This window comes from Triturus cristatus, chromosome 10, assembly GCF_964204655.1.
Source record: "Triturus cristatus chromosome 10, aTriCri1.1, whole genome shotgun sequence".
Classification (NCBI taxonomy): domain Eukaryota; kingdom Metazoa; phylum Chordata; class Amphibia; order Caudata; family Salamandridae; genus Triturus; species Triturus cristatus.
Genome location: NC_140593.1, coordinates 285773096 through 285796476, shown reverse-complemented (window position 1 = coordinate 285796476; position 23381 = coordinate 285773096). Strand labels below are relative to the sequence as shown.

General features: G+C 41.9%; 1 protein-coding gene across 4 annotated transcripts in view; it reads left to right on the top strand.

Annotated features, from left to right (window-relative positions):
- The window catches only part of CDK14 (cyclin dependent kinase 14), a 2110677-nt gene that overhangs the window by 86162 nt on the left and 2001134 nt on the right, over nt 1–23381 (top strand). For all 4 annotated transcript variants that reach the window (XM_085631156.1, XM_085631160.1, XM_085631158.1 and 1 more), the window contains exon 2: nt 6798–6829. In XM_085631156.1, the coding sequence (XP_085487282.1) occupies nt 6798–6829 (32 nt within the window). The remainder of the gene's footprint in view (nt 1–6797; nt 6830–23381) is intronic.

The following is a 23381-nucleotide window of genomic DNA, read 5'->3' as shown; positions in this document are numbered from 1 at the left end:
AATGTCAAATTGCAGCGCCCCTCCACCTCTGCGCCCAGTGTAGTGACACCAGTTGCACCGTTACAAACCAGCCTGCCCTCTTGGATGCTGTGCTGCCCAATTAAGACATCTTAGGCCCTACCAATTTAAAACGTTAGTCATTTGTTACTGGTAGCACCTATCTGCCTGAACCTTACTTCCCTCAACCTACAGAACTAGACTGCAGTGCATAAATCAGCTAATTGTTTCCCACTTCGCATATCTGAAACCTAAAGTCCAAACAGACATTACTGTAGTAGGGAGTGGAATGCAAAGCATATGTTGCCGCAGCCACTCATGGGATCAGGCACAGGATTGAAGCTTTGACCAACTCGGGTGTGTGATGCAAACACATGATGTGCGTGTGGTGGGTGTATTTCAACATTTCACTTTGTCCGGGCCAGCTCAACCTTTGCAGAATCCCACACAATACTGTGGGTCTATTAGAATTATAGTTTGACTATGCAATCGTCTGTTTCTTATACTGATGTGTTACATTTATTTATTGGCGATTTACTTGTCTCCTTGGACCGCTCTTATGACATTTCAGGTTAGCAATGAAAATATTTTTCAATTATAAATCATGGAATATCTTTGGAGGCCCAGCAGTGCTTTAGCTGTAATTCACTAAATTATGTAGCTCATGAGTGTCAGTCGAGTTTGTTCTAAGGAGAATTTGGCAACTTAAAATGTATTCCATATCGACTAATATTAAAACCGCAGTGCCAAGCTGTGAGCCTGCTTAATGCTGTTTTAGGATAGGCTGATAAGTGGCATCACTTTTAGAAAAATGCGATCCACTCTGCTTTTTTTCAGCAGCATATCAGGCTTTTGCAACCTTATATACATTTGTCTATCAAAAATGTCAATTAAGTCATGTCGTATAGCATAAAAAGGAGTAGCCAAAATTATACTAAGTCAAAAAAGAATTAAAAAAAGGTTGAGCTCAAAGTCCTAAAGTAATTGAGCAAGGTAGCCTTTAAAACCCTACTGTTGAATTTAAAAAGCCTACTATGGAAAATGCCCTTAGTAGTAAATAAAGTCCCCATCATGGCCCTTCGATAAGGACAGTGCGGTCTAGTCAGATTAATAAAACTAATACCAAATACTACAAGAAATCTCCTATAGTTAGCAGACTTGCAAAAAATTATATCCTAATAAGTGTTCTAAAGGATATGGAACAGGTGAATAAATATGCCATGTGGTCTCTTCGAATTTTAATAGTTGCTAACAGTAGGGGGCGGCGACATTAGAGGATATTGCTTTTTTCTTGGCTAAAAGGTGTTCTCTTTATGTATAGAACTTCACAATAAATGCTCCCCCCCATAAGATAGCTAGCAAGAAAATGCAGATCGCAGAACATAAGTAAAGGGAAGGTACAGTACAGCCTACATTTTAAAAAGTGGAAAACAAGGAAAGATGAGCTGAAATACATAATGTTAATTAATGACAGTGGCATTTGGCACTTTTACTACTAAGATCGCATTAGAATAGTTTGGAGATATTCAGGAGAAACAAAGATTTCTGAACAGTGCTTATAAATTTAAAGCACCACCATGAAATATTTAAAAAATGTATCTGAAAGTAGATCTACAGATGGTAAAATGGGTACAATAGTTTGCTTCTTTTTTTTTTGCATAAGGCACAATCTAGACCAATGACAAAACCAGACCAATTCAATGAAAAACAAGAAGCCCCCATAATTATCAAAACATTAATGTCAGATTGACTGATTAACAATTAGATTTGTTACAAAGTTAATGCAGTGGAGAAATTACAGGCGATGAGAAATAGAAAGAGACTTGTATCGGGATAAAAATGGCACATTGGGTTGGTGGTTTACTGGTATGTCAGCGGCATTGATATCAAGCCTGCTCTTAAAGCATTGCTTCAGTGTTAAGTCGTAATATACTAGCCTAAAATCTCCTGTCACATAAGGTATCAGATCAATGCCACAACATGTGGTTAGGAAGCAGCGTTTAGAGAGATATGGAATCAAATGTGTTTACCTTCTCAAACCTTTGAAGCATCTGGGACCCACAACATTTGCTGAGCTCTGTTTGGCGTGGCTCAGCAGTTCTTGTCCACTGTTGCGTATCTATTCTGAACCACTGCCACCAGGTGTGACACTATGCAGGAACATGTGCCTTGAGCCAGGTAAGTCCGATCCTACCATTGCCTCCACGGTACATTCTCTCCTGTGATGCCCCTGATCAACGTGGTCATTTGAGGCGGCGTGTGTGAAAGGATAAATATGGAAACAAGCCTCATTGGCCACCGTGAACAGTGGTGTAATCAGACACAGAGGAATGGTTGGTCAGCCACTTCTCCACTACTCCAAGTCTTGATACGATTATGCCATGGATCACGGATCATTGGTTCTTGATGAAGTCTGATAGGCTAGATCGAAGCACTTAAGAAAAAAGTGGTCTGACTAGAGGACAGATTCAGATTCTTGAATGAAGGTGTGCGAAACCGCCTGGTGGAAAGCACATGTGTTTTGGTCAGTCTGACACATAGTTTATGTATACACAGAGCAACAACAGAGTTTTTGAAGACGTTCTGAAGTGCCTGTGCAGTGATGGTTTGCCTCATTATACAATAAAGCATGGAAAGCACAGCGTCTCTTCAGGCAATAACTGACCAGGAGCAATCTCCACTTATGACCGTGATGTAAATGCTTCTTTGTAGGAGTGCTGTTTATAAGATATATTTCTTATCTTTTTATTGGCTCTAGATGGGGGGTCTCCTTACCAACTTTCCTTCAATCCCAAAAGACTTTACGGAGCACTTCTCCCTCCAGCGCTCCCCACCTTCTGGGGCATTTCCTCCTTGTAGGAAAATGCCTCTTTTTACATGATCACCCCCATTTTATTGGATTGATGCTGCTGTTTTTAGGTTGAGCCTGTTCAGCGCATTCGCTGTTCTGCGAGGCATGCTGTATTCAGGTATGGACTTGAGGCTCTGCCCATTTTCCTCTCATCTTTTCAATTGGCTCCTGTTACTGTTGTTTCTAAATGGTTGCTTTTGATTCATGAATAGGCTTAGTAGTCCCTCCTTAGTACCGCCTTGTCTCCATTTGTAACCTCCCATAAGGACTGGACTTTTTACTTATGTTATTACATGGTCTGTTTTATCTACAGTCTGTGAGCACTGTTTTCTTTAATGATTTTACCCTATTGCAGGCACAAAGTACTTTCCTGCAAGGGTGCCCCTTCTGCCTCCGGGCACCATGTTATGGTTTCAACACGGCACGCGCTTTTACGTTTTTATCAACAATAGGCCCGACTTGACAAACATGCTTTTTTTTTTCTAAAAGCGCACCATACTGCACTTTCGTTTTAATGGTGGCCACGACTTTTCCTTTAGATGCGGGTTATGTAAATAAAGGTGTGTGGCCTCCATTAAAGTGAAAGCTAGGTATGGGGTACTTTTATAAAAAAAGAAACTTTTGTTTGTCAACTTGACAAAAAAATGCTTTTTATTTGTAAAAGTGCCCCATACCGTGCTTTCATTTTAATGGTGGCGCACAACTTTCTTTATACAAGACGCGTCTAAAGAAAGGGACGTGGCATCCATTAAAGTAAAAGCGCAGCATGGGGCGCTTTTACAAGCATTTGCAATGCAATAGGTCACGCATTTGTGAGAGTTTAAGCTATTGGCTGTGTAAATGATAATGCCTTTTATTTATGCTTTGTTTTATAAAATCATAAATGAAAGGCATTGCTTGCTTACTCTCTGTATTGGGACTCTGCTAACCAGGTCCCAGTGCATGTACTCAGACTCCCAAAATATGTAAAAATTGGCTATATTCCTAACTGGCCTATTTAACTTCCTTATAAGTTTCCAGTGAATTGTACAAAGTGTACCCATGGCCTATAAGTTAAATGTCACTCATGGACTGCAGCACACATTCCGCCACCACTAGTTACAGTACAAAACATGACTGCAGGTCTACCACTGTAGCCTGTGTGTGCAGTTTGAAAACTGCAGTTTTGACCTCTCTCTAGACCCTCCTTTTAAATATTAATAAGTCACCCCTAAGTAGAACAGAACTTAAATGGCCATAAGGCACTATACTTGGTATTTGAAAGTAGAACATGTAAACGTTTAATGTTTAACATGCCCTTACAGTGACAAGGCCCTATAAGCAATTCTTAATGTAGCAGGGATAGCTGTTCCATGGAAGAGCATTGGAATACAATATTACAATTAATAATGTTCTCTGAGCCTACAAAACCATTACCAAGTTCATTCGAGGACTACTTAAAAAATATATTACAACCCCAATTAACTTGTACAGTCAGATTTGTACTAAATATGATACAAAAGGTACTCTTAGAAAGTCAACTTTTTACCTGCCTAAAGCCTCTATGATCCCATTTGCGTAAGCTTGCAACTGTCATACAGGAGTCCCTTTGATGAGGTGTGAACTTGCACCCACAGCTGTGTGAAAGGCCTTCAGTGTGGTGGCGGTATTCTGCTCCTCTGACAAAATAAACATAGGAGCAGTGCCCATGAGCAGTGCCCAGGAACGTAATTAACTTCAAAAGAGCCTAACCTGTAACAGGCAAATAAAGCTAACACCTGAGCCTAGCCCCTCCGTTGTACCTCTAGTCAGCGCCAGGCACCAATCCAAGTGGGAGAGGAGCTGCCCCCAAAATCGATGTTGAGTGACCACAGAGGAGGGTTTGCTCATTTTCCTGGCTGCACCTTTATAGTGGGCACAGGAACTCTGCATGTTGGAATAATGGTTGTCATGCTGGATTTATTTAGAGTGGGAGCACTGTGGAATTGTTTGTAGTAGTACACACAGGATAGGTACACCCAAAATTGGGAAGGGCAATCCCTGAGACCTTTTTTTACTATTGCTGTCAGACATAAATGTGGCACCCATGGGCCCCCTCTTCAGACCACTACTGAACCTGTCGAAGACAAAAGAAGGATTGCACCTATTGTTGAGACTTGTGAGGAGAGCTGAAGTGCTGGACCAGGTCCCATCTGTACCCAAGACAAAGAAGTGGGCTCCAAGGGTCAGTTGGCTGACTTCATGTTACGCTACAGGATCACAACAAGCTGCTAGAAGCCCTTTTTTTCCGGAAGAGCCAACTGGATCTACCCTGGGCCCTGCTTGTGGCTTCTGCAGGTGTGAGTCTTGACCCACAAATACTGTTTGTGTGGTCTTGGGACCCTTGGCTGTGTTGAGTGTACTCCTCCTTACATCCTGAAAAACATGGGACTTTGAAATCTTTGGGTTCTCAAGTCCCCCGGAGGCCTGGGACCAACTTGCCCAGACAAGCCGATTGAAGTGCGTTGCCACTCGGCCAAAGATTCAGGTTGCTCTCACTCAGAGCTTTTCAACAGCAACAAATTTCAGCTGGAATGTTGTGGAAGAAAGTAGTCCTCGTGGAGCCCTGTTCAGCTACAGCTTGCAACCTTGCCCTTCTAAAGGAATCTTAGCTCCAAAAAAGTGAATATATCCGAACACAGAAATCTTTCCTGGGGGAAGGTGCCAAAAGTATCTGGCCAGATGAGAGGCCACCCTTGGGCATACATTTGGTATTTCTCTTGCTCTAAGTCAGGCACTTCACCGGGACCTCATGCAACCACTACCCTGCTTCTTGGAGCCCATCTTGACCACAGACTACTGCCTTGCCCCACTGCAAATTTTTGACATCCATTTCAGAGAGTCATACGGAAAGCTTCCGACCAGGATGAACCTGGTTTCTGTATTGGAACTGCACCTAGGTACCTGTCAAGTGCAAACAAATGACCAAAGTTGGCGCTTAATGCTTTTTGGCACAATTCTTTATTTAATGCATTAAAAATTCATATCTCCTGTTCCCCTTATTGGATTGTTTATCGTTTTGGTGTCAATTTGCTAATTAATGTATTCTCTATTTGTATAGATTTGAGTGGGATTTTATTGTGTTGTGTTTTCGGCATTTTAGCTGTTTTGCTACTTCTCAATGCTTTACATATTTTCTTAAGTTACGGCTGTCTGCTCCGCAGCATAGGTATCGGGGGTTGATCTCAGGTTTAAAATAATAAAACCTTTTCAGGACCTAACAAGAATAGTGATATTACTCATTCATGGTGGACTGCAATCAACCCCAACAATCAATCTACTTTTTCACGTCCCTTTTAATGTTTACTGCTCTGTTACTCCAACGTATGCTTCCCAGTACAGCACCTTTACCCCTTTAGGGCCTGCTCAGTCTAACAAAACTACAAGATCGATTAAGAACAGTAAAACACAGATTGCCTATAAACGTGTGCTTTGCAAATCTATTTTTCACCTCTAGATATATTCCGATTTTGATTTCTACCTACCTTTTATGAATGCAAATATCCTACTGTTGAGCTCATCATTTGCTATTTAATTCGATTATTTGAGTGTCACTGGTAAGGAGACTCCCAGCTCCTTCTGGCCACAGCTCTAGGGAGCGCTTCAGTGCCTCCACCACACCATCTCCTTTTTAGCACAGCTTTTTTTTATTTTTTATTTTACAGAGTTTTATATAGCGCAAACTTGTATCCCATCTTGAATTGTTCCCTATTTCTGTCATCGCTTTGCTGATATCTGTTTGCTTTCAGTTAAATAAAGTCCAGTACATGTGTGTGTATATAAGTTGTGCGTCTCTCTGGCTCTTGATTTATTTTATTAATGCTTTAATGTTTTAAGACGTGTTTCCAGTCTATGTCTCTGGTGGCCTTTCTTTATGCACTGAAATGCATACCATACTAACTGGTGGTTGTTTTTTTTTCTTCTTTTAAAGCTCTGAAGAAAGACGATAATGGATTCGAAGAGGTAGGCTCAGCTTTCAGTCCTTTTGCACGAGCTGTGTTTTATGATTTTTGTTTTTTGTGATCTTGGGAAATGAAAGGGTGCATTACAGTTGCTTTGTGTCTGCAGACCTTTCCTTCTTAAGATGAGAAGGTATATGTGCCGCTGCGGTTGCTTCGCCTCTCTAACACACTCCGTCTCCCCAAAGACATTTTAACCTTTTTAATCGCTGCCACATGCCAGTATTTACTGAAGGCCCCGCACTCGCATGTCTCTGTGTAAACGTGATCCCCTGTTAGCCTGGCGGTTCAAAGAACAGCAAATATTTGAGATGGCATGTTATTAAGATTCTGTTGACAGTGCGACCGAGCAAGCATGCCCTTTAGAGGCGAAGATGTAATATCTATGCAGTTCTGCAGTGGGTCCCACCACCCAGGCCTAGCACATTTTTTTGTTCGATTTGGTATTTTGCATCCAAAATATGTCTCCATATTTGGTTGCATAGAGTTTACAATCTATTTAAAGGGAAAACAATGCATATTTACAGGCTTAAAGTGATTCTGCTGTGGAAATTCACCTCCCAGATATTCCGCCAAGATGCATTAATTTAATGTACTGCAAAGTCTTTCTTCCACATGTGAAGTTGGTCTCTGCTGCCAAGTCTCTGAGAAGATTCGCTGAGTTGGATGGTTTTCCAGGAGGTCCTCCGGTTGGATAGTACATTTCCATCTGTAGGCAGTTCCATCCTTTGTCTCTTAATCTTATTATTATCTGGTGGGATGCCTGGTTCATTATATTCTTGTTGTAAGTGATTGACTTGCATCTGATACCTGGATATCTTGGTTGTACGAGTCCTAAGTAGGTGTGTTTCTCTAATACACACCAGCTTTCCCACTTGAATCACCAACTAACTCATTCCCTATTTATAAATAAAGTTTGCTTTGAATTTGTAGCCCAAACATCAGCTCCACAATTCCGTTAGACCTACCACCATACCCTGCGCCTACTGTAACACCTTCCTATTCGTATAGTTGACTTTTCATGCTCAGTCATTGTCTCTACTGCTGCCAATTTACTTTATTGTGAATCTGGCGGCTCTTTCACAGGACTAGCTTCAAATAACAGGCATAATGGAAAGTAGATTTTTGAGTCATGACTGCTAAGGTTCACCTCATGCAACCTTCTGTAGCGGTAGTATAAATCTGACCCTCCTCCTACATGTTATGTGGGAAACCCACACTCCTTTCATGTCCGCTGTCTGTCAATTATAGAAATCCTTGCATGACACTTCCAATTGTATGAAACCTGAAGTCCACTGAAAGTACTTTATTTCTAAGCCTGGTGCTCATTTATTTCAAGTGTAATCGAGGGGGTACAATCTACAAAGGCGGTTGGACCCCACCCCACTGTATTTCAGAGTGACCGCACAGACTTGGATCGCGGTCTGATGCTGGTTGGTGCTTAGGTCCATGAACAATTTGTTTTCTTCTTCCGTAGATGTTCCAAATAATATGAAACGTTGTTGCAATGCTGCTCGTACGCGAGTGTGACAATGTTGAATTTAAGAAGATGAAGCGCTGATATGGCGTAACCAAAATGCCACCGCTCTAAAATACAGCGGTTCCTTTACATTGATGGGCTTCTTACGGCCTCTCTCATGAACTGATCATCTTGCCTGCACCCTTGCCACATCTTCTACTGGTTTCGCCTACGTGCAACCATGATTATCATATCAAAGGTTCTACAACTTGGAGACCATTTCCTTTCCTTTATCTTCAAATCCTTACTTTTGGCAATATTGCATTCACCTTTTATATATACTTGGTACTTTTTACGGACACTTACTAGAAAGAGCAACATTGCACTGTCGATCAGTTTGAACCACAAATTAGCTTCCATGTAGAATAAAACCTATTCACTCTTCCAGCTGTGATGAAATCCAGTCGAGTTTGGACGAAACAGGTGTCGGCTGTTCATCTTCTTCCATACCACGTTGTAACACCATTGGCTGTGCACCTCATGTATGGAAGGCATTGTGACGCCATGTGCATCTTTGTATTATCCATGGAAGAAGAATAAAAAGGGTTTATGGACCTCAACACCAACCAGCATCAGACTTTTGTTTTTCTGTACTGTCCCTTTAAAATACAGTTGGGTGTACTCCGACCTCCTTTGTATACTGTACTATTATGGGCCCTCAATATTGTTGGAACTACACTCAACAACTTAGGTGTTGGGGTGTTTTTTCGGTTGTTTGAGCACCATACAGCTATTTGAGATTTTCCAAAAATATACTTTCTGTTATCTTCAAATAATGCCATCAAATGTTCTCTTTTTTAGGATGTACAACTCTTGTTATACTCATTGCTACTGATGTAATAGTGTAATCAATGGTAGCACACACCTTACCGTATGATGTGGAGCTTGGGTTACCCCACTTCAACTAGAAGAGAGTAGACTCTGATGTGTTTCTGCCTTACAAAGCCTACTTTTTGGGGCATATATTGTGTGATCCGCTTTAGGACTCTGGGTTTGTCTGCTGCAACTGCTACTGTCCGCCTCTGGTATCTCGGTGTTTGCCCGCATGTCACACATTCATCCTCCAGCCTCCTTGTTGCTCAAAGCATCCAGTTTGAACACTCACTGGCTCAGTTTAGCTCACACTACATTGAACTGAATACAACTTCTCAGCAAACCTCAATGCACTCAAAGGGACAATTCTCCAATAGCCACAATGCCATATTATACAGCTGCACATATAAACATGCAATATGTAAATAAATAGAATGAGCTCTTAGGCCAGTCACTGAATTATGGCAAACAGATTTAAAGAATTCAACAGGTTCCACCTATAAATCTAGAGAGTTTACTGGAGTCAGCAACTGTAACATTGGACGAAGCTAACTTAAGGGGGCCACATTGTCTTTCAGGTGAATGTAGAAGGATCACCGGGGAGATATATTGACCGCCAGTTTTGAATCTCAGGATCCAGTTCCAGTGCCAAAATGATTTTAACCATTCCTAGTTTAGTTCCGACTGGACTGAAATAGTGCCTGAAAGCAGGCATACGCTGCCATCACACAATGGAGGTACCGAGGTAGTCAAAGAGAGTAGCCATAGAATGGAGTATTTATGAACGGACACTGGTCAGTGTTATCTTATGGTTTAAGGACGCATTGCTTGCCGTATGCACATTTTAGTGATGCTTTCTATAATGGGTTGCTATAAACACTGTACATTGGCATGGATTTAAAGTCCCATCAGATCTGTAAGGGGTTTCCTCTCCGCACCTGCCTCCATTTTGCTTGCCATGATGCCCGCCTGTTTACGAAATGAAATCTTTAAGGCTTTTGTTTCTTGCTATAGTAAAAAGCTCTGATTTATTTCCATATGGTATTGTCGTACATGACTCTAAACATGTGTCCTTTGTATTTTGTGGTTAGTGTTTGTTTAACTTGATTAAATGCGATATTTTTGACATCATGCTAAGACAAATACAAGACAAAGTGTCCTTAGATTGCTGTTATGCAGGGAAACAGCTGTTTAAAGCCAATGATGTTAATGAATATCGCTCTTGTTGTTTGCTTTATTGCGCTTTCTGACAACAGTGTGGCCTGCTGTGTGTAATTATTCATGTCGGTGTCTTCTGTAGCGCATCTACCCTATGACTACGGCGGGGTTGGACCAGCCTTTACCACACAAGTGCAGAGAGAACTGGTGATGGAGGAAAGGCTCAAGGGAAGTAATGTGAGCATACATATAAGAGGCTTGTACGACGGTACAACGCATGCAATTACTTCGCATGCCTTTGACACGCATGTTTTTTACCACGAATATGTAATTAAAACGCATGCCAATACCACGCATCTTTTTGGATTTAAAAACAATGTATTTGTCGGGGGAACCCCCCCCCCCCCCCAACTAACCTTAAATGCGTGGTATTGGCATGCATTTTAAATACATATTCGCGGTAAAAACATGCGCGCAAAAAATGCCTGGTAAAGGCACAACAAGGTAAAAACCTCGTTGTAAAGGCTGTTTCCCATATTCGAGCAGGCTAGAAAAGGCAGGTAACAACAGAAAGTAACGTTAGCGTTTGGGACTCATTAAACGGTTAGAGGTCAAAAATTCAAAACACAGTATAGGACTGTGGGGTAGAGGGGAAATGGCAGGACCAGTAGGCCCTTTTAATTTAATGGAAGAGTTCTTTGAAGATGGGGAAAACAGGAAAGAAGAGGATGCACTGGAGTGAGGAGGGGTGGGTTGAATTCCTTACAGAACGGAGGGGGGAATTTGGGTGGATTAATGTTAGCACGATGGAAGGGTGTTTTAGTTTGTACGACAGTGTCCTAGGACGTTTTTAGTGTGACTTTGTCTTGTCCTTGAACAACATGTAAACCTACAAGAGCCAGTCTGAGTTCCTTCTGCTCTCCTAATGTTACTCTGAGCTGTCCCCGATTTGTCATCCTGAACAAAGTGACCCTTTGTTGCGCTGAGGATGTTGTTCACATCCTCAGGGGCCGCACCTCGCATCTGTAATAGTTGTTTTGCGCCTAATACAGAACAAACTAGACTTGCTGTGTGAAACGTCATGACATCATTCCGTACGGCTTTTCAGCAGCGCCCCTCGTGGTGTTCTTTGTGTTATGATTGGGAGGCACCTCTGAAGGTGATCAATGTGGGTCACTATCTGTTTCATCCAGTTCTAAAGTTTGTCTGAAGATATTTGTTCGAATGTTCATGACGACAGCAGCCTCCGCGCCAAACTCCCATGATCCTCTCTCCTTTGTGCAGAGCAGCTGGGATGCTTCTCCTATTGTGAAGCAAATCACATATAACGATTTTACAGACAAAACATTCCCCTGTCCAGAAATGCTGCCAAATGTATGGGTTTCTGTTTAACCGTGTAAATGGTTGGATATAAATCTCTCGTGCTTGTAAGGCTGTTTCACATCTGCATCTCAGGCGCCAGACTATGACAACTTTACTTCTCAGCTACTTCATGTCTTTGCAGAGAGTGTCTTTTATTATGCATATTAAAATTTAATCTTGGCCCCTGCACATGAAACGTGTACTAGAAGAGGTCTGTTTCACTGGCCTCCAAGGAAAGTGGTACCCATGAAAGCATTAATGGTGTAATGCGGCTCACAATTCACTCATATATAGTGCTGAGAAAGTGATGCCCAAAATGCACTTCGACGCAAATGTGGCTGTACTTTGCTATATGTCTTCAGGTTGATGTACAACATTGTAAAGTTGAAGAATCACTACTGCAGGAGATAATCAAAGTACACAACATACACACTGTCCCTCACACTCCTATGCCAGGCCAGTCGAAATAAATGAGGGTAAATGAAACCTATTGCAAATGTTCTACTACAGTGGAGATTTCAAATGTATTGTCCTTATCACAGTTTGACTGACTTGGTAAAACACTGTTTAATGCATCACATACTCCATTTGAGTCCTTTTACAGGGGAAAACAGGTGGGACCATGCTCCGAAGGCCAAATTATTGTTCTGTTAACTCAATGCACAGAGTTAAACCCTTGTGCTCTGGTTATGGTTGTGAACTATGGCACATGAAAATGAGGACCTCACAACCAATACACGTCAATCTGTTAAGGGTAATCTATATGTTAGCATACGTTTTGAGGGAGGAATCAGTAATCATGAGGCACTGAAGTCTTCACATCTCATGAACCATGAACCCTTCCCACGCCCAAGGACAGGGTTATGAATAGCACATCACACTTTGTGCACCTGTAAACATATTTATGACTTTGTGTGCACAGTATTTGTGAGCAACTTGAAAGCATCCTTTTTGTGTTTTGGTGTAAATCCATTCAGTAGTTTTTGAGAATCTTTTGTTACAAAAATATCAGGCAGGCATTGAAGGTTAAATGTTTAGAGAGATGTGATTAGTTGAAGAAGAGATTATGTTTATTTTTTCAGCCATGTATCATGAATAGAATGCTAATTAAACAGTTGTAAATGGTGGTGCTTCGCAGAGTGGTTTGAGCTATCATTATAATGATGAGACCGAAATTTCAAAGGGACCTGTGCAATCTGTTTCATATTTCATGGGTCCCTGTGAAAGATGGCTTTCTAAACACTTCATATTGTTCAATAAAACACTAAAACATGTACAGTCTCTGGATTGGCCGCAAGTGCTTTTTTTCTCGCTGAACTACGAGCACATGATGACATGGATAGATGGTTAGATGTGTGGGAAGGTGAGCAAACCCTGTGTCACTTCTCACTCCTTCCTTCTTGGAATATAACAGGTGTCCCCCTCCATTGGAAACGGTTAGTAGATTTTCAAGAATAAACCTATTTAGAGGCTCTTGGTCTTTGGAACACCACACCATCATTAGAAAGAGTGGAATCCTTGGAAGTTTGATATTTGATTGCTTCACACAGGGACATATAAACAATTGAGAAATAGCTGAAATCTTTGGGTAAAACTCAGTGGAAAAATAAGAAATTACTGGAGGAATGAGAACGTAATTATGAAATGTCCCCAATAATTTCCAAGTGGTTTCTTGCGTTTCAACCCAAAAGCATCATTAAATCTGACCGATGGAGTTAAGAGGAGCCCTAGTATTGCTAGCATTGGTGGTGGGAACTTCACACTCCTTACCATTGTCACTCGTAATGAGTCTGTAAGACGTTTCATTCTACAGGGAAACGAGAAAGGTCTTGTGTACCCCTTCCACTTCATCCACCATTCACACATCGCAGTGTTTTAAAGTGGCTTGCCTCGATAGTGTACATGCTCTGTGAAATGATTTAGTCTGGTTAAACAAACAGCAGAGCAAGGTATTCTACATTCGTCTGACTTCATATTGGCTGAAACGCAGAACCATCATGGAGAGGCTAAAAAGCGATGCAAGGACCTGCAACCACGTTCACTATTGGCTCATTGAAACTTTGGTCACAGTGTGGCAATTGTCATGTCCACAGTATTGTCCTGATTTTTATGTTCATTTAACTCCCAGGGAACAGCAGCACAACAAGGAGCACACGCTTAGTGTGTTAGTGTAAGAATGCAACGAGGAAGGCATCATGAAATCTGCTTCAGCCTCAACGAGCAGATAAATTCAGGCTTAATTGAGCAAATACCCTGTAAAAACAGTTGTGATTTTTCTCAGCCCATGTGATCCTAGTTGTGAGTATTCTACAGTACCTATCTCGCTTGGGTAAGTGCCCACAGTACATTTCTCACATCTTCTCATCTGTATACAATCGCCTACAGAACCTTTGGATCATATGGAACAATGGATATGAAGGAGTGAGGCTAAGCATTGACTGTGAGGGTCTCATTCCTATTCTTTGAGCCACACGAAAAGATTATTGGTACAATGCCTGGGCTCGAAAGGCCAATATAGTTTCCACCTCTGGATCACTAGAACTTCTTCTGACACCGACATTTCATTTTTGATTTAAATGATTATTAAAGTTGGATCTTGCATGTAATTTTTAAATATGGTGCGCGTTTGCTAGTGGGGAGAAATAGGCTACCCGCTGCTCCATACACAAGAAAAAACAACTGCAGCAAAACTTTGCTAAGCAGCACATGATTCAAACCTTCATTTTAGCAGAGTATAGAGAAGGTGCTCACGCCACACAGCTTCATGCCTGTTGAACACTAGTTGAAGTATATTTTTTTTTAAAAAACACTAGGGTCTGCTAAGCACTCTCCAAGAAATATTACACTTATTTTACATTACTATTTGATATGGTTTAGTAAAATTTAAATGTGAAATTTCATGGAAGGTTGCTTATCGGCCATCAGATGTCCAGAAAGCTTACAGAATGATTGACATGATTGTAGCGGTGCTATGAGTGTGGAAAACCACTTCAATGGTGAATGAGTATGAGTAGAATTACACCTCACACAATACCATACCTCAGTGTGTGAATCAGAAACCCACTCAAAGAATCTGACAAAAGAAGCAGGGAAAAAGCAAGAGGCTGTTGTGTCCCAACAAAACTCAATTCTACAGGTATTATTAGTGCAAAGACAGCAGTCCTTCTTTTCTGAAGAATGAAAATGAAGGCTCAAAGACTGAGCAGAACAAGAGTCCTGGTTGCTACAATAAGTTGTTGTTGTGTTAAAACTCAAAACAATACACATTCTTAACCACAATGATGGAGGTGAAGTGTTTATACAATATATATTGTATTCATGTACTCATTTATTTATTTTATACATTGATTATGTTGCCGCAAGGCTTTTTTTGGAACTGCATGAAACTGGAACCGTTCTCATGCTCAGTACCAAAGGGTAGGGGTCATTGTTCTTTTGAATATTTCCTGCTGCCATGGTCCATCGCAGACAAATACAGGCCATGCTGATTCACTTGGAACGAGCATTATTTTGAAACCTGTTGAGCTGGACAATGCGCTGAAGTCGGGACTAAGGGGTTGTCGGGTGAACTGGAATTATTGTTGCTTCTTCTTTTCCTTTCCTCTTTCTGGACTGAATGGTCAGTCTTGCACTGCTTGACCTGAGTTTCTGAATGTGAGTGATTTGGAAGATTAGGTTTTGGATGCAGGTACTCGTTTCTTCTTTACTATTTAAAATTGGAAAATACATTGAATTGTATTTTGTTTTGTACTGGGAGCTAGTTGAGTTCTTTCAGAGCCGGTTTTATATGGTTTGAATTATCCATTGAGGCAGCATCTAGCTGCTGTTTTACATCCTTGGGAGCTTCTGAATGTTTAGAAAGGGAACCAGTGTGGACGTTGCAGTAGCCTTGGCATGGCACCACTTTTACTTTTGGAAGTTTGGTCCCGAGATTCATGTAAAGGCAGGTTTCTTATCCTCGACCAGCAAGTATGTGAAGTTTCTAATCCCCAAAATACAAGACTGGTAATCCACAACATGATATTAAAGCCTCTCACATTCAGATCAAATCGAAAGTCAGAAACGTCCCTAATTATTTGAAAAAAAACTTCATATGTATTCACCATAATCCTATGTGCATAGGAACGACTGACTTGCTCCTTTTTCAAAGGTTTCTCTCTGCCCGACACACATTTGTAGTTGAGACAAGGCGCAAGGCTGCTTCTGTACCACCGAATACAAGAGGGCAATTGTTGAACAGGCACGACTTCATCTAGAACTGGCAGGCCACGTGCATGTGAATCCCCACCCCATGTTGTGTGTTGGCAGGCCAGCCTGCACACAGGGGCTCCAAGGGAGACTGGGGGGTCTTTAACACAGAGCAGTAAAGATTCATGGACTCGCCAGGGGGCCTTAAACTCGAGGTGGGAGGCGAGGATCATTTTTAGTCGTAGACCTTGGCTAGAAGAGTTGGACTCCAGAGGGCTGGCCGTTCAAGGGGGATCTTGTTAATGGGATATTCCTGGTCACAAATATTTCTGACGTTGTCCCATTTTGGAGCCTGCAGTCAACAACAAATCGCTAAGGCATAGCGGTCTCTTTCTTTCTTTCTTTGATAAGAGACACCGAAAGTGTAAAGTAGAGCTGAGCATCATCAGTTTTTGTGCACAGATTGAACCTTTCAGGAATGCAAGCAAAAGACAATCTATGGCCTGAAAGCTGCAGGAAAACGAATAAACCTTTGCATTAAACCCAAGGTAGTGCATTTGGATTCTTCATTGGTGATACATGGAGCTGTGTTCACGCCAAGCGACAAAACTTGCCTTCCAGAGCTGACAACTTTGGAACAGGAAAACCAGGTTCAAGTCCCGGTGTCTTCTTAGAATTCTGTGATGTTTAATCTCCCCGTGCCTTAAAAAAACTTGTCTTGTGTTTGGTGCTCAGTTGGACCAAGTTCGAGCTACATAAACTCGAAAACATGCACATTCTTATTCTGTGTGTGTGTGTGTATGTATATATATATGTATATATATATATATATAAAAACTTATTTGTGGAGAATTCTCACCAAAGAGGATATTTGTTTATCACAGTTGTAAGGAAAACCAATCTTCACTGTGTCTAATACTCATGTCCGCCTAAAACTCGTAGACAAATATGCGTTTTGTAAAATTCGTCTCAAAATGCCATGCCGGTCCTTCTCTTATGACCCGGAGTTGGATGGGCTTTGAGTTTTTTTTACATATTCTATGAATTAATTGTTGTTGTCGGTAGCGAAGAACTGCTTTTCCCTCTGACCTCTGTTCGGAGTTGCCAAGCTCCCTCACAATGGAGCCGCCTGTGAAGCCCACATGAAACTGTAAAACGTGTCCATCGTGAATAATTCACCCCATAAATCAACAATGTCCAAGGAAACATCAGGAAAGCAATACTTGTCTACTTCCGTCCTTTCTTCCTGTATGACTGCACAGAAAATGAAGCGCGCTTTAAAACTTTGCGTTCTACTGCTGGTAACACATGGAATGCTGCAAAGAAAAAACTGCCGTATAAAAGGAAGGAAATGCGTTATTAATGTTGCGACGGGGGCCACTGTCGCCCACCAGGTCCGAAGAGGGCCGGCATGGAGCATTTTAACTATTGTTTTGCCAGCAGCAGTTTTGGGACAGCACCACTATATTCCCATATCAAACGAACATGTCAGCGTAATAAAAATATCCTTTATTGGGCCTGCTGGCTAGTGCTTCAACACGGTCGCCCCTGGAACTAAGAGATTCTGCTTAACTCGTTCGGCAGCTGCCATGAAATCGCCTTTAATTGTAAGCCTTTCAATTCAGCGTATTCACTGAGTCTGAAAGAGAACACAAAGAGAAGTGAAGGTGTGCCAGTCCCTTGGCCTGTTCGTGAGGTGGGCAGAGAGTACAGCGGTGCCAGGGCATGTGTATCTGGTGACATAATATGTAATTGAAGGTATTGGTGTACAGGCTTTGAGTTTCTTTATTCGTCTTTGAAGGCTTCGTTGTAAATGAATGTCTACTAAATCGTGTTTTTTCTATCTTGATGGCTCGCACAGTCATTATGCGACTGCAAAACGTTCTCCTCACCTTTGGGTCTTCCAGTGTGTTTCATAGGTACGATTCTTATCAGTCCCTTATCAATTATGGTATTTTGCTAAGATCCTGAATTTGTGGGACAGTTGATTTTTTTTGGGGGGGGGGGGGGGGGGGAGTTTTATATAGCTCGAACTAGACCCGAGAAATCGGGTATCCGAGCGCTTTACATAGCACCAGTTTCGTTACACAATGACACCACATTCATTTTTTTTCCTTAGGCATGGAGAGATTAAGTGATTTGCCCAGAATCACAGGATGTTGAGCGTCGTGGGCGAGACTCAAACCCAGTGCCCCAGCTTCGATGTCGACCACTCTAGCCGTAAGGCTACAGCCTCTTGTTGAGGTTCTACTGACTAGATGTGCTGCAAACAGCATCTGTACTCTATTTCAGTTGCACCCACCTTCTCGAAGTGCCACTGCCAGCTTTAGTAGCAAGAGCAGCCACATGCCACAACCAACAGCGCGCAATGGCCTTCTCAGCCTTTTCTCATATAAGCCGTAAACCAGCAGTGGGTGAGGAGCAAACTTTATCACCCCTTGCCTCTTCCAAGTAGTCGAGGACCTATCTCCATAACAGGGTCACTTGCGTTATCTGCACCCAACAACCACTATTTGCATTTATTTTAATTGCATTTTTATTATTTGAATTGTGCTAACTATAAATATTTTAAAACAGAAAATCGTGCCTCGTTCTCACCAGGTCCCGTGATGTTCATCCATTGGTTGATTACCTAAACTTCAGCGGCACTGGAATTACAGTCACGCTACACAACCTTTGTTCTGTTCCCACATCACGGGGAGTACTAGGTTCTTTCACCCTGTTGTCATTTCCCTTTTTGGGTTTAATTACTATAGCAGTATGAATTAGTTTAAAACGAACCCCCTCTACACTCTGAGGACATCTTTGTCAATTTTTGCAACAGTTCCTGACCACCATGGTCCACGTCATTGGGTCCCGGGCTGCCATATGATCTAAATGTGCTGCTGGAGCCCAAACCATGTCCAACAGCATGTGTAAATGCAATTATCAGTGCTTGTTCACTTTAAACAACTTGTACCAATTTCTGGAGTCCTTTACTGGTGCTTTGCTGCTCAAAAACATTAATTGCTAACTCTGGGGTGCAACCTTCTGTCACTCAGTACATGTTTAGTACTAATATGGATCACAAAATCTGTTGGTGCTGCTCCTGGATTGCAAAGTAGCGGTGTCCCACACGTCAATACACACTGAACCAGATGTTATGTTATCGGGTATTTGTTTAGAGCATGGCTACTGAACGTTCTTGGCGATCTAGCACTTAAACTATGAAATGGTGACTACCGTTCAAAGATGTAGAAATATAGGAAATGATTAAATACTGGACAGGGAGGCTTTTAAGGATTTCCTGAAACAGAGCATTGACTGTGGATTTCTCAAATGGATTGGATGCGCCTTCCAGAGTTTTGCCATGGTAGCTGGGAAATGTGCAGAGAGTGACTGTTCAAACTCTTGGTACTTGAACCAGAAATGTGCGCTCAGAGAGCGAAGACCTATGTGGGACAAATAAAGAGGATTGTGTTGCTAGGAAATATGTTTATTAAACATTTACTTGTGCACTATACTCGGAGTTGAAGGTAATACATTTGTGCACATTTAGCCAGCTTTGAGAGAAGACACAACACTGAGGTATTTCCTAAGGTTACAAATCCGATGGGCTGCTACATTCTGAACAAGCTATAGTTGAGCAATGAGACCCTTTGGGGGGGAATTTAAGAATGTTGTGTTACCATATTCTAAACGGGATTGGATTTGAGCAGTGATCACCTGTGTCCTTAATTCTTTGTCCAACAGAATTTCTTCAAATATTTCAGATAATAAAAACCCGATCTTTACAACTTTAGTGTCATGGGCTTGGAGTCCAAGGAGACCTCTATTCGGATGCCTCAGTTCCATACTTGGGTGGCTTTTTCTGGAGCACCTAGAGCTCTAGGCAGGTCCAGGTCACCTTTCTCCATTTTTGGAGTTAGTAGAAGGGTTTCCGTGTGGCTGTTTAATTTCAAGAAGTTGGTAGCCATTCGCCATTGAATTACCAACATAAAATCAGAATGCAAAGAGTAAGAAAATGACTAGGGTGAGAGACCATAGATCATAGATCAACCGAGTGCCGCCGGCATACATGTATAATTTGACATCCGTCTGAAGTACAAGAGAGGCCAGGGATCTTGTGTTTTAATCAAAAAGCAGAGGGGACATGTTGGACCCTTGAGGCACACCACAGTCGCTTGATCTCAATTGTGACGAAAACGGTTGGGTCATAATTATTTGCTGTCATTTGCTCAAGAAGTCTTTAGCCCCGGCCAGAGCGACCCCTTTAATGCCACAGCCTCTGAGTATATTAATTAAAAGTTACGGTTGATGCAGGGGCGGCTCCTCCCTTGGAGCGAAGGACTGTTGCCCCACTTAAAATCTCCCCCAAACCCCTGAAAAATAAAATGGTAATTTATCATTTTATTTTTCTTACCCGACCGAACACTGTCAGGACGGGGGCCGGGGCGCTGCTGAGTGACAGCAGCATGCCACTTAGCAGGGAGGAGGGTGGCCTTGTATGGCACTGTTTAAAGTGTTCATGTCTTTTTAGGCGGCTGTCTTGAGACAGCCAGTCACACATGCACACTTTCAACCGCTCTAACCCAGCCGTCTTAAAACAACTGGGTTAGAGCAAGATATAGCCTCAAAAGTGATGTGGAGCGTCGAGCGCGGCCACTCCCTCCAATCAGGACGCTGATTAGTAAAGGGAGTTGCTGCTGCCAGTTACCAGGGAGAGAAGAGGACCAGAGGAGGGCATCACGATGCGCTCAGGTAAGTTAAACATTTTAATTTGTAAAATGTTATTTTGCATGCGCGTTAGCGAGCCCGCCCACCTCCCCATAGATGCCAGCCGCCACTGGGTTGATGGTATCAAAGACTGCAGAGAAGTCAAGGAGCACTAATGCTTCTGGCCTTCGGTCCATCATTCAACGCAAGTCACCCAATGCCGGTAACTCTGTCAGACCTGTGCTCATCTCCTGTCTCAAGCCGGTGTGAAAAGGGTCCAATGTATCTTGGGATTCCACAAACTCATTTAACTGCTGGAAAACCACATGTCCACCAGTTTGGACTGGTACAGAAGGAGAGATATAGATGTAAAATGATTTCGTCCTGCTGAATCGAACATGAGTTTCTTTAGAAGAGGCTGTACTACTGCCCTCTTCCAATTTTGAGGTACAGTGCCAGTGGTTAGGAAGCAGTTAAAAACTGTAATAAAAGATTAGCCCAACCTAGGTGCAAGTTTACACATGCACTTTGCATGGCTAGGTTCCAGAGAGGACCTTGATGTCAGGCAGTCTAGAGTGTGATAGATAAGCTGGTTTTCAAATAACCAAGAAAGTCATATTAATGACGCCTCTACGTCCTCCAGAGAGCGACGGGAATCAACACCAGCTGGCTTGGTAATAACTTGAGCACCTATCTGCCCTCTAGTGGTGGCCATTGTATCAGAAACAAAATGGATATGTTTGCACAGAGTTGAGGGGCAGCTGTGATAATATTTTGAATGGAAGTGGATTTTGCAGCTCAATAATAGTAGAAAGGAGTTCTTTAGTGTGGCTGGGAGCTGTTTGTAACCTAGAGGAACATAGCTTTCCTTAGCTTTTAGTTTTAGATATTAATAATCCCTGGCTTTAAAAGCACATGTAGCTTTGGAGTCTGGACCTCAGCCCTTTACGTTCCATTTGGCATAACTCCAGCTTTCATTTTATTAGTTCTGATAAAAAACAGGGAATTTCTCTTCTTTTTAGGGGATGGTTTTACACTTTGTGAAGTTAAAAGGAGATGATGAAAATGAGGACAAATGAGATATCCTGTTAGAATTAATGTTGCTAAGGATGTTATTACCCAGGTCTGCTGCAAAAATGTTTTTTCATGGTCGATAATCCATTGCCGCTTTACCAGATGTGAGCTTCTTTATTAGAGGAAGATGTGCACATCAGATGGGATGGCAAAATGGTTGTGTTTAGCATGCAGCCAGAGGTTATAAATGTTTATATTGTCCATGGTGGAAAATATAGGGTCTAGGAGATGGCCAGCTTGATATATAGGGTTCCTGTCAATGGTAATGTTAATTAGTTTTTTTAAGCTCTCAATTACCCGAGGGTGTCTTGGCGCTAGCTTTGATGGCAGTGCAGAAGAACACGGGGAGAGGAAAATAAGAGGCTACATAGTATTGAACTACCAGGTTTTTCCTGCTTTTCTGAACACTAGAAGATTGGGTGACTCCTTAATGTATAATGACAGAGCATTCCATGCTTTAGGTTTCCCCCAGCACAAAACTTCTGCCTTGCCTAGCAGACTACCTGAACCTGGGCACAACTGCACATCTGGCTGAAGCTGAGTGCAGGGACCTGCCTGGAGTGTTCCATTTAAAGCAGTGTTGTAATAAATCTGAGAGTAAGTCATGAAGCGTTTTATAGGCGATGCAGAGTGCTTTTAAGGTGATTCTCTGGCTGATGGGGTGGGAATGCAGTTTTTTAAAATAAATTTGGATACTGAATGATATTTTGGAATCTTCAGTAGAGTTTTGCCTGCATCGTTCTGCGGAGTGCGCAGTTTGTTTAGTAAGTATTGGTGTGCTTTGAAAAATAGACCATTTCATTAGCCTAATTTTACCATTACTAGTGATGTATCAGTGGTTTTCTGGAGGTTCGCTGGAATGTAAGGTAAAATCTTTTTTATTATCCTGAAGGTAAAAAAGAGGAAGAAGTCACTTCATTGGCTTGGTTGATAAAGCTCAGTCCATCGATGAATAAAACTCCAAATTTACAGGTTTTACATGTGAAGAGAGCCAATTTCTTAGAGCCACCAAGTTGGGGTCCAAAAAGAGGTTTGAGCTCTGAACAGTAAAACTTTGGTCTTTCCTGAATTGAGTTTTAAGCAGTTAATATTCATCCATGTGTTCACTGCCTGCATGCAGTCACAAAATCTAGGCCTTGTGCTGCTGTCGTCGTTGGCCAGGGAGACGACATGTTGGGTGTCGTCTACGTAGGATATAAGGGACAATTGAAGGATTTTATTATGTCAGGCAGAGGGGTGACGTTCACAATAAAGTGTATCAAAAGGAGTGGGAAAACCAAATATAACCTTGGAGGCTTGCGCGATAAAGCTTGAAATAAGTGAAGGTTTGGCTACAAGGGATTTTGTTTATAGATAAATTTCAGAGACAGTATTTCAAAATAATGTATTACTGTTCAACCCTGATTAGTAGTGAACAATCTAGCAATGAAAGAATAATTTTGCTTAGCAGGCTTCTGTCATAAAGTTATAAAGTGCAACCAAACATAGTTCCAGAGGTGACATACATTTGCCTGCAAAGAAACTATGTGTACATCTATTCTGTGAATTGGGAAAGGAAAACAATCTGATGCAGCAGAAAACAATTCTTTTAAATCAACAAATGAACAAAGAAATAGATGTTGCAGTCGACGTTTCGGTCTGTGTTGGCGATGAGACCGTCAGACCATCTTCAGGACGTAGGGTTGATAGTGGAACCAAATGGTGTCCTTGTATAATTCCTTTTGCGTAGCCAAGGAGGTTGAGCTTG